The following is a 16861-nucleotide window of genomic DNA, read 5'->3' on the forward strand; positions in this document are numbered from 1 at the left end:
TTGAATTAATTACAATAGAGAGTTTGAATTTCGAGAAATAGTTGTTATTGAAATGGGACAAAACAATAGGATATCTTTTATTAATATTGAAATAAGTGAGTGTAATGTAGAGCTCTTCTGCTTCTAGTTGTATGTAATTTATTGTTTACATATGGTTGTGGTTTCTCTACAGAAAAGAGAAGCAACAAGCTTCCAACCATTTACATTCAAGACCTTTCAAATTCAATTGATACAGGCATTAGTTACAATATATCTTCTATGTATGCAACCTATCATGGTCTGGAAGGATTGAAAAAAAATGTAGAATGTGTACATGGTTTGGCGGGAGCAATTATTAGTGGATTAAAGAAATTGGGCACTATTAATGTTGAGGATGCTCCATTCCTTGATATTGTAAAGGTTATATGCTTATCGTTAAGCAAGGGGAGATGGGCATCAAAACTTCTATCATTACTATCTCAGCTCATGGAATGAATCCTGCAAGTGCTACAATGTGTGGAATGAAAATTGTTGTTGTTTGAACTATTGCTAAAGAAAATATCAATATGGAGAAACTAAGGAGGGTATTAAATAAGATATGTTAAATCATTCAAACTTTAGCTGATAATTCTGTCATAAAACTCTGCAGGTGTGCAAACTGTGGACATAGAGATGAGCATGCACAAGATAATAGTTGTTGGGTCTGTGGATCAGAAGATGGTGCTCAAGACTATGAGAAAAATAGGAAGAAGAGCAGAGTTATGGCCATTGAATCCTTATCAGCCTGGTCACATCACCACTTCTATATATACCAAAGTTTATAATAATTATAGAAAGCACGGATACATTGGGAGTTTTCGGTATTTCAAGCTTGCAGATGAAGATAAGATTTCAAATAGACGCACTTTCATGTAAGTCAGAGAAAAACCCAATAAAGTAACTCAAACCCTATTTTATGTTTCATCCTAACCAATGTTGATAAAATGTGCTGATGGATAATCTTGTTGCAGGTTTATGTTAAGGTCACTTGCTAGATCTTTTCACCTTCCAAAGAAGAAAATAATCAGAGGTTCCAATGTTTAATGCATTATTGCAAATTTATCATCTTTAATGAATTCCCAACCCAACTAGTCTATTACACAGCCCCACCTTTGACAATTTTCTGAATACTGTGATCATTATGCTTAACATGGGCTAGTGATATTTTTAATAGTTGTAAATGCTCATTCTTGAGCATATTCTAATTGGAAAATTTTAATGAACAAATACACGTGATTTGTAGATTTTGATTATAAAATTTATTTTTGTATAAGGAGTTTAAATTAAATTTTCCAAACCAGTCAGAGGAGCTAATTATTTTGTCATGTTATCACAGTTTTGGTTCATAGATAAATTTTATGAAATCATCTCCTAATACTAAGCGGCAAAGTTGATTTTATTAGAAGGAATAGACCAATACTTTGGGACATTGTCAGCGGCCTTAAAGAGCTAACTTGGTGAGAGGACTTAAGGAGTTAATCCTTATTGAGTTTTTAAATATTCATATATAAACATAATATGAATCGTAGAACCTTATGATATACTGTTTGTGTTAAATAATTTAACTTCAAATATTGCACTACGAGACAGATGTCATATGAGTGCCATCAGGGACAACATGGTTAGTATTTCTCTATGTCAGAGCAGTCTCAAAATTTCATGAATTAGTAGGGCAGCCACATATACCTGTATTAGATGTGATGAAGGTGGTACTGGTCCTTCTTTCTGTTTGCACAATGAAATCTCCTTTGTGAAGCTCATCAAATAGCCTACATAGAAGGCAACACATCATGGTAAGCCTGATGGATCTTGAGAACTATATCTAAACCTAATTATATGGGGAGGAATTATTCTCACTTTCTTAAGATGTGGATCATGGACTAATGCACTCCATGTTCGCATTTTCAGGTATCTGGGAGCATCCCCAACCATATGTTTGCGAACAACAGACCATATCCCATCCGCCCCAATCAAAAGTTTACAGGGAACCACTTTGATCCTGTGATCTTATGTACCCTCTTTGGGACACCTAAAATAGACCTTGACACCACCCTATTTTGTGTTTCAAAAATTGTCAAGACTTTTGAATCAGCTGATACTGATGGCAGTAATTTCTATGCCTCTAAAATATATCATTTACTCTTTTAACAGTTCAGCATTTTGAGAATTTAATTTTTTTATTGGTTTCCATTGACTATACAAATTCTTTGTTACTATAGCCAGGATGGATACTATTAGCTCAGTATGGAGATGGATGTTAAAAGTGCATTTTTTATTCGCTATATTGGTGAGGAAATTTTTTTTTCTCAGTCGCAAGCTTTTGAAGTTCTTTGTAAAGAGCATTTTGTTCACAAGTTGAATTGTATGGTGTAAAACAGGCACCCATACCACTTCAGAATTGATTCTTATCTTCACCAAAGTGATTTTGTAAAAAGACTGTAGGATTTTATAATATTTATATAAGAGATTCTGGTGAAGATCTTCTAATTTTTATGATCTCATATGCAATTACACTAGGAATAACTTGGTTTCGTGAATTTAGAGCAATTATGGTTTCAAAGGTTGATATGCCTAATTTTGGATAGATGCACTACTTTCTTGATCTTAAAGTATGACAGAAGACGGGGTAATCTATTTTTTTGTCTCAACAGAAGTATCTTTCAGATCTTCCTTAGAGGTGTCCTCATATGCAAGCATTGCAATCTCATGGCCACATCTATAAGGTTGATGTTAAGTTGTCCAATTTTACTATCAGAATTTTAGATCACGCTCATTGATGATAATGCCAGATTTTTTGTCAACAAAACCTTGCCACTCACAAAAACTCTGTCTGCTAATATTGCTTCCCAGGGCATTCCTTTTTTTTTTAGCAACTGATGCCCTTGGCTATCTTTTTGACAAACATGCTCTAAATTTGGAGTGTTATTATGCTGGTCAAATGATAATCTGGCAATTTGAAACTTCAATCAAACATAAATTACAACTCTCCAACATCACGTTTTCTCCAATTCACAACTAGTTTGAAAGTTTCTTCTTGGACTCCTACACAACTGTTGGTCAGAGATTTGTTGAATAAAGCCCTTAAAAATAGGGACTGAAACAACAAAGTGGCAGAGTGGTTGGCTTGATAGTATACTGGTGAGTGGAAACAACAAGAAACAAGTAGCAACCAGGTGTGCCAATGCTGGAAGCAGTGTAGAAGCAAAAATGATGTTATTATGCTGGTCAAATAATGATCTGTCAATTTGAAACTTAAATCAAACAGAAATTACAACTCTCCAACATCAAGTTTTCTCCAATTCACAATTAGTTTGAAAGTTTCTTCTTGGACTGCAACACAACTGTTGGTCAGAGATTTGTGCAAGAAATCTATGATTTGTTGAATGAAGCCCCTAAAAATAGGGGCAGAAATAGCAAAGTGGTAGAGTGGCTGCCTTGGTAGTATGCTGGTGAGTGGAAACAGCAAGCAACAAACAACAACCATGTGTGCCAAAGCTGGAAGCATTGTAGAAACACAAATAGATTTTGAGGTGCTAGGTGAATGTCATAGTGCCCAATGGATGGCACTGATAAATGTACTTTGCTGAAGCTAAACAAGGAAGCCACTTGCGACTCTTACTTTGCAAAGTCGGCTATAAAACAAGAAAGAAATGGCACTGACGATGATCATGTAGGGAAAATGGAAGGATTCTTCTAGTTGATGCCTCTCAAGCTTCCAAATAGTCTGCACAAATGATCTCAATGCAAACTACAATGTCTTGAAAAACAATAATGGTGACCATAAAATTCTGAGAAGACACAAAGAAGCAGAGTGGTGCCTTCAAACAGGCTTCAAGCATTGGTTTAATAGATACACACCAAAGAAAAAAAGCACACTGCTACTGTGAACTTGCAGAATATTAGCATTTTCTACTCAAATCATTATTTTACTTGCTGGTAATAGCTCCCTGTATGTTGTTTGCACCTTACAAAGCATCACAAAATACAAACAACTAGGCCAGAATGGCTATAAATTGCCTGCAACAAACACACAAATGCTATGTGCCAGGAAAGAGGCCAAATAATGTTATTGTGATGAAGCAAATGAGGAGAGGGTCAATGGCTCTCAAAATGACACTTTAATTGATAGAGATGTGAACTTAATTCACCAAAATGTTGCAATTCATCTCTCTGATACTATGTTGGAGTAGCAACAACTGAATGTAAAATTTAGAATTCCACAAATGATGCACAATGCATTATCCAATAATCTATCATAAAAGTGTATGCACAGTAAACTATCCTTGAAAATATAGGTGAATGAGGAAGTAGGAAGGTGAAACAAAAAGGCTGATTAACCCTCCAGGAGGTGTGACCCATGTAAGATGCTTGGGACAAGTGTGTAAGGCATGTGTTCCAAGTGTTCTACATGTGGCAAGTACCTATAGATTGGGACAACTAACCAAGTTAAGCCAGAGTGATAGGAATACTAGATGTAAAAACTAGATGAAAAAAGCCACTTTTCACACTAACATATGAGATCCAGAAGTAAAAGTACTAGTAAGAGCTAATTGACAGTGCTGCAAAGACTTTAACAATAAAGGACAAAGACCCCAACAATAAAGGACAAATTAGTACTATATCAAGGATGAGAGAGAGAAAAGTAGCAATTAAATGACAGGGAAAAAATCAATAGATGAGTAAGTAGATTTAAAGCTCATGTACTTACAAAACAATTGCATGAACAGAAGGTTCCAAGTTGAAAGGAAGAGCCCGACTGAACAATTCCCAATTCCTCCATAAATATACTCAGTCTACAATATTTTAGGCATAGAGAGAATCTTTGGTATCCTATATTATAATCTTGCCTTAGACCTCAATGAAATATTAGAAACAACTAACTATATTAAAGACAGGAAATCAGTTTATATAATTATGTGCAGCCAGTTAGCTGCACTTGTTGGTAATGTCTCTTATATATATATTCAGAACAGTAGACATGGCTTTCATAATTAGGAATGAGTGTTTCTTCACATCTGATTGGATCTTTATTCAATGTCTTTATATATTGACATTTTTCATTTGAGAAATAGAGTATGATGTCCAATTGAATGCTTATGTGGTAACCTGATTGATTTGAAATATGGTTTCCCAAAAATCTAATTTAACATTGACATCAGCGTACGGTGAATAGGATCTTTCACTGAAATTTCTGTTCTCACTTGCAAACTAAGAAATGTGGGTGGGGGGTGAAAGCCGGTGAAGATATTAAGGCAGGGGAATTCTTGATAGAGTATGTTGGAGAAGGTAATTGTTTAGGTTCTTTTCTGTTGTAATTTTTCTTGTATGAGTATTTTCTTTGTTTTTGTATGTAAATATGAACTGAGTAATCTCATATTGGTTTATCCATCCTGAATGAAGTTATTGATGACAAAACTTGTGAGGAAAGACTATGGAAGATGAAGGAGCGGGGTGAAACTAATTTTTACTTGTGTGAGATTAGTCGTGAAATGGTCATTGATGCGACACACAAAGCAAACAAATCACGATATATCAATCATAGTTGCCAGCCAAATACTGAGCTTCAAAAATGGTTAGATGTTTGGATCATAGCAGTTCTATTTCATATGTAGTAAGGGACTAAGGGTCACAGATTTTCATGGCATTCACTTGTACATGGAATTTACTTAATATAACTACTATTTCAGGCAGAATGATGGTGAGACAAGAATTGGGGTGTTTGCAAAGACTGATATAATGAAAGGGGAATTTGTCACATATGACTATCAGTATGTACATTTTTACTCTAGGCAATTTTGATTCGTAAATGGAAGATCACATTTTAGTGCTTAGTATCTAAATGTTAATTTTATATTTTCTTATAGGGTACACATTTCTTTTTGAACTCAATTGGCATCTTTTGTGTAGATTTAAGTAAATGTTCTTTAAACTTACCTGCTTCAGGTTTATTCAATTTGGCACCGATCAACAATGTTATTGTGGTGCAACTGATTGTAGATGTATTCTAGGAGCAAAACCTAGCAGACAAAAGTTATCTTCGGATGCAGCAATGAAAATTGTGGCTCAAGAAGTTATTGTTCCAAGGTCCTTGAAGAACTCACACATATGCAATGACTATGGGCCTGTACGTGCCTTATAATATTTAATCTGACTGGTCCAATTCATTTTGTGACAGCAGTTGGAGTAAGTTAATTTTGAAATTTTAATTATGTAATTTGTATTTGAGCAATTTTTTCACTTTGAAACAAGTTTCGTTGCGATGCTGGGTGTTTTATTGTAGCAATCACATTTCTCAAGACCCTGTTATGTTTGAGACTCATTGATTATTGCATGTCGATCTACTGTTTTTGCTGTTTGTGCATGTTTGTTATCCATGTGACTATTTTTCCTATTTCATTCCTCACTGCTAGGTCGTTTTCTTATAACAGATGAACAATATGAGGATGCCTCTTCCTGCACAAAGGCCTCCTACAACATCTATGACACCCCCATCTTCTAGCTCACTGGTGAGTTTTACTTAGGATTATGTTTAGTATATGTTCAGTGATGAGTTGTGAACTATGTTGTTGGACACTCATGCATTATGATATCCACTAGCTTCAGGTCCTGGATTTGGTTAAATATGAGCATTGCAGTTGACAATTTCTGAATTCTATCAATTTTGGAGCTGATTGTTGATAAAGGCACCAAAAGATATAGGTATAAACATGGTATCTATTCGGATGGAGCTGATTGTCGATATAGGCACCAAAAGATGCCTCCTCCACTCCTCCTATAGAAGAAGTTTTCCAAAAACTTCAGCAGTGGGCGATAGTGACAAATGGTTCCTACCCAAACAGATATCCTCAGCACAGGCAAAACAATTATTATTATCAAGCAAAAAAGGCTCAACCTTCACCTAGTGCTTCTCAAAAACTGCTAGGAAGTTCACCTTCAGGTGACAAGCCCAAGAATCAGGAGCAGAAAAGGTGACAACATGTACCACAGTATCAGACAAATCAAAGTCAAGGCCAGCCAGTGAACCCTTTAGCAAATGGATTCTCAAATCAACTGAATGTTGTATCTGCTGTGTTGCCACTGCCACAAGGAATTTCTAGGTTTGTTGACACGACTCAGTGCATGGTTGTTCTTCTATGGGACTATTGTATTACAATTTAATTCCTAAGTCTGTGATGTATGCGTACTTAATTGTTTGTTGCCTTTCCTCAAGTGATGTTGGGGGTGTGCTATTGGAATTGGTTGTTACAATTATATTGGTGCTCAATGTATACATTTCAGCTTTAGAAGTTCTTATATGTACCAATTTCATTTTCTATGCTTCATTTAAATGTACATGGATACCAATCAATACGAAGATATTGTAAATTTTGTTGTTGGAGCATTATAAGCTTTTCCTTTTAAATAATAGTTATACAGCTACTGAATCTGATGTCTGTGAAACTTCTGAGTAATTTAGTCTGTTCCAGGAAGTTTTATTATCAGAGCGACAGAGTTGATTGCAACTCATTCTACCATATTGAGAATAAGTGTGGGCATTAGGTTCTTTTTGTTGTAACCCATAAGCCTGCCTTTAGTCTGGAGAGATTTCCATTCTATATACATTTGATCGCATTATTACATTGAATTTCCTTTTGCTAATTGGGCGGTGCGGGTGGTGAAAAATCATTCTTCTTTTAGAAGCTCTCATATAATTCTCTTAAATATTGGTTATTTTGAGGTAACATTAATTATTGTTTTTGATTAAGACTATATTGATTATTGTTATAGCAAGCATTTCATACTATTTATTAATGGGTGTAACATTGTGATTATATCATGCAACCATGGTTGAGTATGTCTTCTGTTTATTATGAGTAGCAGTGAAGATATCTATTTTATGCTTCTTTTCTATTCCTCCGTGTCCTCAAATGTATTAAAAATAGCTGAGGGCACTCTTAAGTATACTTCATAGGTCTTCTTTGGTGCATTGGTTTTTATTTGAGTTAGTATCAGTAATAGATAGCTTCATAATTGTTACTAATATTATGACTTATTGACATTAGTGGTCAAAAGCATTGCAGGATACAACAAAGATCTTTGTAAAGCCACAAAACCCTTATTTTTGGGAAATGTGTTGTACAGGTAGTATCAAAGGTCTAAACCAGCAAAACCCTTTACATAGTCCAAATGGGTATCCTAAATTGTTGTTTTTCTTGTAGGTTGTTAAGAAAATTTGCAAGATAATGATCAAAAACCTACATAGGAGGGCTAATTACAAAAAGGGCTGCAAAAAAATATACAGCTAGTTTGGAAAGCGATTGGAAAAAGGAGTTTGGAATTGTTTTTTTTGGTCATTCTAGGCCCAAATAAGTTAGTCAAGAGTATGAACATCTCCTACAATGCTAGATAAGCACAAGTACAAGACTTGGCAAAACAAAACTTAACAACCATGTTTACACAAGATAAGATAAGTTTGTGACTTGGTGAGTTGACCTAGGGGGCAGACTTGGTGAGCGAACATAAAGAGTCGAGTTGGTGAGCGTACTTGAATTGTCAGCTTGGTGAGCTGACTAGGGGAGTCGGCCTGGCGAGCTAACATGGCGAGTCGACTTAAAGTGGCGAGTTGGTGGGGCAAGTGGGGGTGACTTGGTGAGCTGACCTGGAGAGTTGGCCTAGGGGGCGAACTTGGTGAGTGAACTTAGAGAGTCGACTTGGTAAGCGTACTTCAATTGTCATCTTGGCGAGCTGACTTGGGGAGCCGGCCTGACGATCTAACATGGTGAGTGGGCTTAAAGTGGCAACTTAGTGGGGCAAGTTGCCAAGCTGATGAAATGTCCCTTTTCTAATTTTACATGATATTTCAAGCCTCAAATCAGATCTTTAAAATCAAACAACCAATATTACAAAGATCCACCAAATTTCTCAAGAAACCCCAAATCGGGTATGCCAGAAATAGTGCCAAAAGCTTCACGACTTCACAAATTATTAATAAATCTGAAAATGGAAATTTTTACAGAAATTTCAGCAGCATAACAGCCTACAAAATGACATTTCTAGATCCATATAGCCTTTACACAACAGTTCACAAATGTAGGACAAAAACTATGCTCATTGGGCTCCCAAAATTAACACAAAAATGCTCGGAAACACCACAAAAACACTAATAATCTATCTCAGAAGTTTAATCACGTCCCAATACATATATTCAGCTCTATTTTAACACCTTAAAGTCTAAAATACAGCAGCAACCAAAACTGATATGAAATACTTAGCTGAAAACACCAAACTCATACAAAAAACACACCTGAAATCCACAAATCTGCATTGTTCAGCACAAAGGAAAACTCTGTATGAGCATGCACATGGAATAGCTTCAAACTCCCATCCTTAGCCTTCCTGGAAACCTACAAACTCCCATTCTTGGGTCACCCTAAAAACTTGCAAACTCCCGTTCTTGGGTCTCCTTCTTCATAGGTTTGGCAGCCTCTAAAGAATAACAAAGAATGAGCAAAAATCAAGTTCTAGAATCAGCCCAAAATGCCTCCAAACTCTTTAAAAGAGGGCATAACCGTAACTCACATCCAAGAGAGGTTAATGAAACATATTTTAATAATAATTTCATTTATTAGTCCAATGGTTTCCAAAGATTAACCCCCTTTTTCCGAAACTTCACTTTCTTGGGCTTGCCTGCCTTAGCAAAGATTATTATTTTTTATTATTTGAAAAGGGGACATGACAAGTCCTCCCCTCCCAAAAATTGCTTGTCCTCAAGCAATGGCTGAACAATAAACCAATCAATCCACCTGGATCTCAAATGTAGTCATGAACTATACTACTACCAATTAACACAGGCTCCTGCAATATCCTCTACAATATGACCAAGAGGAATCCATAATCAAACTAACAATTATAGCTCAACCAAACTCCAAAATCACCACTACCATAGTCAAAAACCCATGAGACACAAACTCTTAGAACATCAAAACCCAAGTAAAGTGGACAAATCAAACTACCAATACAGTAAATACCATCAACACATCCCACTGGCCTATACGAAATGTACAATCCAACTCTGCAACAATGTTGAACGCTCTCGAATGAAACTGTACCAAGTATGGAGAATCTACACACTGTACAACTCCTGCAGTCAACACAACTCTGCAAATCACCGGCCACTATCTCATAACCATAACTCCCATGCACTGCTGATGGTGAAAAGACATTACAAGATAAAGAGTAAGAAATGGAATCCAAACCAAATTTGCCTACCATCAACTCCTCAAAACAAGGATCAAATGCTAACTGATGTACATACCCTACAATATAATGTTGATTAAAAAACCAACCTCAGTCAACAGCTCACCATGAACAAGTGATACAACCCACTGTGACTGATCACTAGCTAAGTCAGGAGATGTCATAGCCAAAGGAGTATAATCAATAACAACACCCACTGAAGCATCACTCCCAAACTCCTGCTCTAAGTCACATATTATCAAGTTGTCAACTGCAGAACCTATCACCATGTCATGCCCATCACAACTCTCATCTTGAGGCATCAAATTGTCCCATAACTGATGATAAGCACTAGGAACCAAAGTACATCTCTGTATCATTATCTCATCAACATGGTCATCAAAGGTAAATTGATGAGCGTACCTCATAGTGTAATGCCGATAGAATGTGCCAATCTCAGTCAGTGGCTCAGACTGTAATCCAGATGAAACTAACTACAATTGATCATTAACCATGTTGGAACTGACTACTACCTCCGAAGATATCACCAAGGGAGTAGTATTACTAGCAGGAACCATGCCAACTTTTGACTCACCAACATCACACATGATCTTTGATACATCTCTAGTCTCTGTGCCATCAATACTAGAGGCCACCACCATGTTAGGCATACAACAATCTGCTACAACACCCAACTCAACTGAACCTGACTCTAGTGGGAATGAACCTGATATGCCAATGTTAGTATCAAGAATGGATGCATCCCCATCTCCACTGTCTCTAACAATCTTGGCCATGGACATCCTCGGATCACCAAACACCATAGCTTGTGACTGTATAGAATCAGGTAAAGACTGTAGTCGCTCTAACTCCATGGTCACCTTAGCCAAATGAAACTGTGACTCCTTGAAAGCCAACTGTGTACTCTCAAGAATCTCAGAAGTCACCTCAAGCTGCTCAGTAAGCTCACTCACCTCATCTTCCTTGGCCAACAATGCATCATATGCTATACTACCCCACTTCATAAGATAATCTCTGTCGGCTACCAACTGCATATAAACCTATCTCAAAATCTGGATAGCCTCCCATAAAGAGTGGAACTCTGTCAAGGAAAGATAATTGCCTCCCTGCTCATCACTAGTAGGAGAACCTCATCCATAAACTGCTAACAACTGACGAGCAACATCGAAATGCTGGCAAGTGATAGCAATGTCTCAGTCACTAACTCTCAATTGATTAGACACATGATGGCACTGGCTTGACTGTCTCCTACAAACCTCCTCTAATGCACTGTCTAAAGGAGTATCCTCAAAGTTACTAGTCTCTAGAGTATTACCATCCATATCCTGTGAATCAAATCTAAAACTCATATCAACATACGGAGTATCAAAAACATTAGCATTGCTGTCCAACTCCTCTATACCCAAGGAAACTAAGTCTTCAAAACTGCCCACTGCATCCTCTTGGATGTCATTAATGCCAATATGATCCTGGGACTCATCTATACACACTGCCAAATATGAAATATCATCAACACATTCTAGCAAGTATGGTCGACTAGATATATGAACAAAGCCCAACATCGGTGTATAAAAACTAATACCAACATCAGACAAGATACTGGCACAAGAAAAGACAACACCGTGTAATCTGCTAATCAAATCCATGATAGCACCCAAACAAACACTGCTACCAAAAAGTGTTAAAGATCTCCAGTCAACTAAATCCCAAATGCCAATATAACAATCTCGAGTACATATCCGTAAACTAGAATCAACTGGTAACTCAAGCAAACTCCTCACCTGAGTAATATGACCAATACCAACTAACTCCACATACCTGTCATGATGAGATAATGAAGTCACAATACTATCTTTGTTCACCTTTAGCTGGCTGGACAAATCATGTGAAGTACTACCAGCCTCAACCTCATGTGATGAAACATCTAACTGTGCCTGGTACTCTTTCTTAGCAAAGTCATGAATGCTCAATGTCTACTCATCTCTACTAGGTATCTCACCATCCTGCACAACAACATCCTCATAATCATCATCTGAACCCACTACACTATAGTCACTGCCTGTTGTAACTATACCATCCTGAATACCTGTGGCATCACCCTTTGACGACCTGTAAACAATTGTCTCAATTTGAGTATCAAGTTGACCATTACTATCAATCTGTGTAATATCCTTTCCCACCACCTCATGTGGCAAAGTAGAATCTGAGACCTCTACCTGGCTATCAGTTAGTTTCTCAAACTCCTCATGCAAGTTCTTGGGAATTGTGTCATCTGTCCTATGAGAAAATTTGCCAAATAGAAATCCAGTCAACTTATCCACCTTAGCTGGGTCAGAAAACATGTCATTCATTATACGGTGGTGCTCAACCAACTGTTTAGACATGTCATGGCTTATTTTCATAAGTTTATCTCGAATGTCTAAATAACCATCCTTTCTACTATTTTGACTCTGGATATCAATTGTCCAAGATTGTGTCCTCTGAGACTCTGTACTATACCTGTCCATTCTGGATAAAGTAGAGTGTAACCCCAATAGGATATAAATTCTTCAAACACCAAGAACTAACATGCAAATGATTAGAAGTAGCATGCAACCATAGATTTTGACATGCAACTGATTAGAAGCAACATGCAACCACCAAATTCACCAAGAACTAACATGCAAATGATTAGAAGTAGCATGCAACCATAAATTTTGACATGTAGCTGATTAGAAGCAACATGCAATCATAAATTATGACATGCAAGATTTGGGTAGTTCTCAAAACTGAAATGCAAGATCTGGGTAGTTGTCAAAATTGACATGCAAACTTCTACAAACCCTCAGGCTGGCAAGATCATGGCTCTGATACCATTGAAATGTCCCTTTTCTGATTTTACATGATATTTCAAGCCTCAGATCAGATCTTTAAAATCAAACAACCAATATTACAAAGATCCACCAAATTTCTCAAGAAACCCCAAATTGGGTATGCCAGAAATAGTGCCAAAAGCTTCACAACTTCACAAATTATTAATAAATCTGAAAATGGACATTTTTACAGAAATTTCAGCAGCATAACAGCCTACAAAATGACATTTCCAGATCCATATAGCCTTTACACAACAGTTCACAAATGTAGGACAAAAACTATGCTCATCGGACTCCAAAAATTAACACAAAAATGCCCGGAAACACCACAAAAACACTAATAATCTATCTCAGAAGTTTAATCACATCCCAATACATATATTCAGCTCTATTTTAACACCTTAAAGTCTGAAATACAGCAGCAACCAAAACTGATATGAAATACTCAGCTGAAAACACCAAACTCATACAAAAAACACACCCGAAATCCACAAATCTGCACTGTTCAGCACAAAGGCAAACTCTGTATGAGCATGCACATGGAATGGCTTCAAACTCCCATCCTTAGCCTTCCTGGAAACCTGCAAACTCCCGTTCTTGGGTCACCCTGGAAACCTGCAAACTCTCGTTCTTGGGTCTCCTTCTCCACAGGTTTGGCAGCCTCTGAAGAATAACAAAGAATGAGCAAAAATCAAGTTCTAGAATCAGCCCAAAATGCCTCCAAACCCCTTAAAAGAGGGCATAACCGTAACTCACGTCCAAGAGAGGTTAATGAAACATATTTTAATAATAATTTCATTTATTAGTCCAACGGTTTTCAAAGATTAACCTCCTTTTTCCGAAACTTCACTTTCTTGGGCCTGCCTGCCTTAGCAAAGATTATTATTTTTTATTATTTGAAAAGGGGACATGACAGCCGACTTAGCGAGGCCACTTAGAGATGCGACATGGCGAGCTAACTTGGTGAGAAAGCTTGATGAGTGGACCTAAAGATTGACCTTGATGAGGCACTTTGGTGGGGTGACTTGATGATCGAACTCAAAGAGTCAACTTGGTGAGTATACTTGAACAGTTGACTTGGTGGGGCAAGTTGGCGAGCCGACTTAGCAAGTCCACTTGGTGAGGCGAGATGGTGAGTCGACTTGGTGCGGCAACTTGGCGAGCTGACTTGGTGAGTGGACTTAAAGACTGACCTTGATGAGGCGCTTTGGTGGGGTGACTTGATGAGCGAACTTAAAGAGTCAACTTTGTGAGCGTACTCGAACAGTCAACTTGGTGACATGACTTGGTGGGCTGGCTTGGCGAGCTGACCCGGCGTGCATACTTGAACAGTAGACTTGGTGAGCTGACTGAAAGAGTCAACTCACTGAGGTGATTGGGTGGGAGTGACTTGGCGAGCTGACCTGGAGAGTGACAATTCATATTCTACAAATTTGAGACGCTGGAACTTTTGTGGATGTGCAGGCCATTGGAACATACTGTAGGGAGGATGATGAACTTATTCTCAACTGTTAGAGTTAGGCAAGTGATACAAATTGTAGAATCTTAATATATGGTTGTTCAAATTTTGTATCTCTTAAATGATTTCCTTTTAGCGTATAACTTGTTGTGCATAGTTGCCAAGTTTTCTTATTGTATCGGGCATATTAATGAAGAATCATATTAGTTACTATCGATATTTTTTTAGGTATTCTATAAAATAGTTCACATGCCTTGCGTATGATATGAGATTTTGCATGCATCCTGCACTCTCTCATCCGGCTGATGATGGATTACGGAGAGTGATCTGAAATGATGACGCTAAAACACACACAATCAAATCCAAAATGAACTTGCATTACAAATGGATTGTGAAGTATCTTCACAATCCATTTGTAATGCAAGTTCATTTTGGATTTGATTGTGTGTGTTTTAGCGTCATCATTTCAGATCACTCTCCGTAATCCATCATCAGCCGGATGAGAGAGTGCAGGATGCATGCAAAATCTCATATCATACGCAAGGCATGTGAACTATTTTATAGAATGCCTAAAAAAAATTTACACACACGCGTTGGTAGAAATTTCTACCTTCATTGGTCGAAATTTCTACCTTCAATGGTCAAAATTTTTTACCTTCATTGGTTGAAATTTCTACCTTCAATGGTCAAAATCTTTGACCTTCATTGGTCAAAATTTCTACCTTCATTGGTAGAAATTTCCACCTTCAATGGTCAAAATTTGCAACCTTCATTGGTTGAAATTTCTACCTTTTTGGTCAAGATTTTCTACCTTCTTTGGTCGAAATTTCTACCTTTTTTGGTCGAAATTTCGACCAATTCCTGAAAAAACTTACACAATGGCTCTGAACATTTTTCGACCAATACTTTGGTCGAAATTTCAACCAGAAAAATTCCGACCAATGGGTTGGTCGACTTTGGTCAAATTTTGGTCCAAAAGTGGGTCGAAATTTCAACCAGTAATGGTCGAAAAATGGTCTCAGATGTACTAGTGGATCTATTTTGAGAGGTTTATTCAAAGGTTCAGAGGTTTAGTAGTTCAACATGCAAATTTAGAATCAAGGTTCAGACTCAAAATTGTCAACTCTAATTATTCAAAGCAGAGGTACATGGATCATTTAATCCAAGTTCAGATTAATTCACAAGAGGCTTCATAGGTTCAGAATTCAGTTCGGGTGTTTGGTGATATCAGTGAGTTCATATGCTCAGAATTGATGGCTACGAAGCAATGAGTTGAATTCAGAAATTCAATCTCAGAATTCAGATTTATCAAAGATATGCCATTAAAAGTGCATAACCCTCACACATGGTATGAGAATTCATAGTCAGTTCAACATATCAATGCTCCAAATAAAGGGGAATATGCTCTTTGGAATTACATTTACTTATATATTAATTGAAATCATAAAAGTGGGATAATTTGATTAGACACAATTTTGGTGTGATGACACCCCGATGCATGAAATGCAGAGAAGCTTAATCAGGATTTTCCCATGAAGTTGTCAGATTGTAAATGTGGAGGCATTAAATTAAAGAAAAATCCATCCATCGAAGGGGAGAAGATCGAAGGCAATCAGGCACATTAAGTGGATATGATTAACATAAAGAATATATGTGTCACTCAATGTATGTTGCAGATGCTACTGTTCCATCAGGAGTATTTTTAACCCACATTTAAATTTGCACGTGAAAATCCTAAGTGGCCGGCAATAATTGGATGAATGAGGAAAATCCATGAAGATTAAAGAGGCTCGGATTTTCAAATCAATAAAAATGGATCCAAAGATAGATGCATTAAAAATATCCCAAATGTCCCTCAAAGTTGAAGGCATGGACAAATGTGCAGTCCTGGCACCGAGCTGCTTAAGATACGATGCGGGTGTAGAGAGTTAGCAGTAGCCCATGAAAATGGCACACGGATCATTCCTCACAGGCAGATGGCAATCATTGGATATAGCGCCGGACGTGAAGAAGACTTTCAAGTAAAAGATAATCGGGTATAACAACAGGATGATGATCCAATAAGTTTTGAACTTAAAGCATTATCTATATGTTTGTACGAAAGGAGGGGCCCGACTGTGAATAATAATTGTAGCTAGAAGCCGCGGCATCTGTGCAGACATGGGGATACATTTAAAACTGTCGGCAAAATGTTCAAAGGTGGGTTGCGAGTAAGGCTTGAAGGCTTAGGCAAAGTCCGTGAGGTAGCATACATAGTGAGCATACTGCAAGTTGATTTGGTGGAATACCAGAGTCA

General features: G+C 37.3%; 1 protein-coding gene across 1 annotated transcript; it reads left to right on the forward strand.

Moving 5' to 3' along the window:
* Positions 1 to 5225: 5225 nt before the first annotated feature.
* Positions 5226 to 16607, forward strand: LOC149537190 (histone-lysine N-methyltransferase ASHH3-like; the record flags this gene model as incomplete). The annotated part of the gene is made up of 7 exons (XM_089806418.1): positions 5226 to 5304; positions 5419 to 5590; positions 5706 to 5786; positions 5962 to 6142; positions 6447 to 6524; positions 6763 to 6986; positions 16451 to 16607. Coding segments are annotated over 7 exons (972 nt in total), but the record flags the coding sequence as incomplete, so codon positions are not given.
* Positions 16608 to 16861: the final 254 nt, after the last annotated feature.

The sequence above is a fragment of the Cupressus sempervirens genome, chromosome 10 (genome assembly GCF_028749045.1).
Source record: "Cupressus sempervirens isolate cs-2001-9-10 chromosome 10, ASM2874904v1, whole genome shotgun sequence".
Taxonomy (NCBI): domain Eukaryota; kingdom Viridiplantae; phylum Streptophyta; class Pinopsida; order Cupressales; family Cupressaceae; genus Cupressus; species Cupressus sempervirens.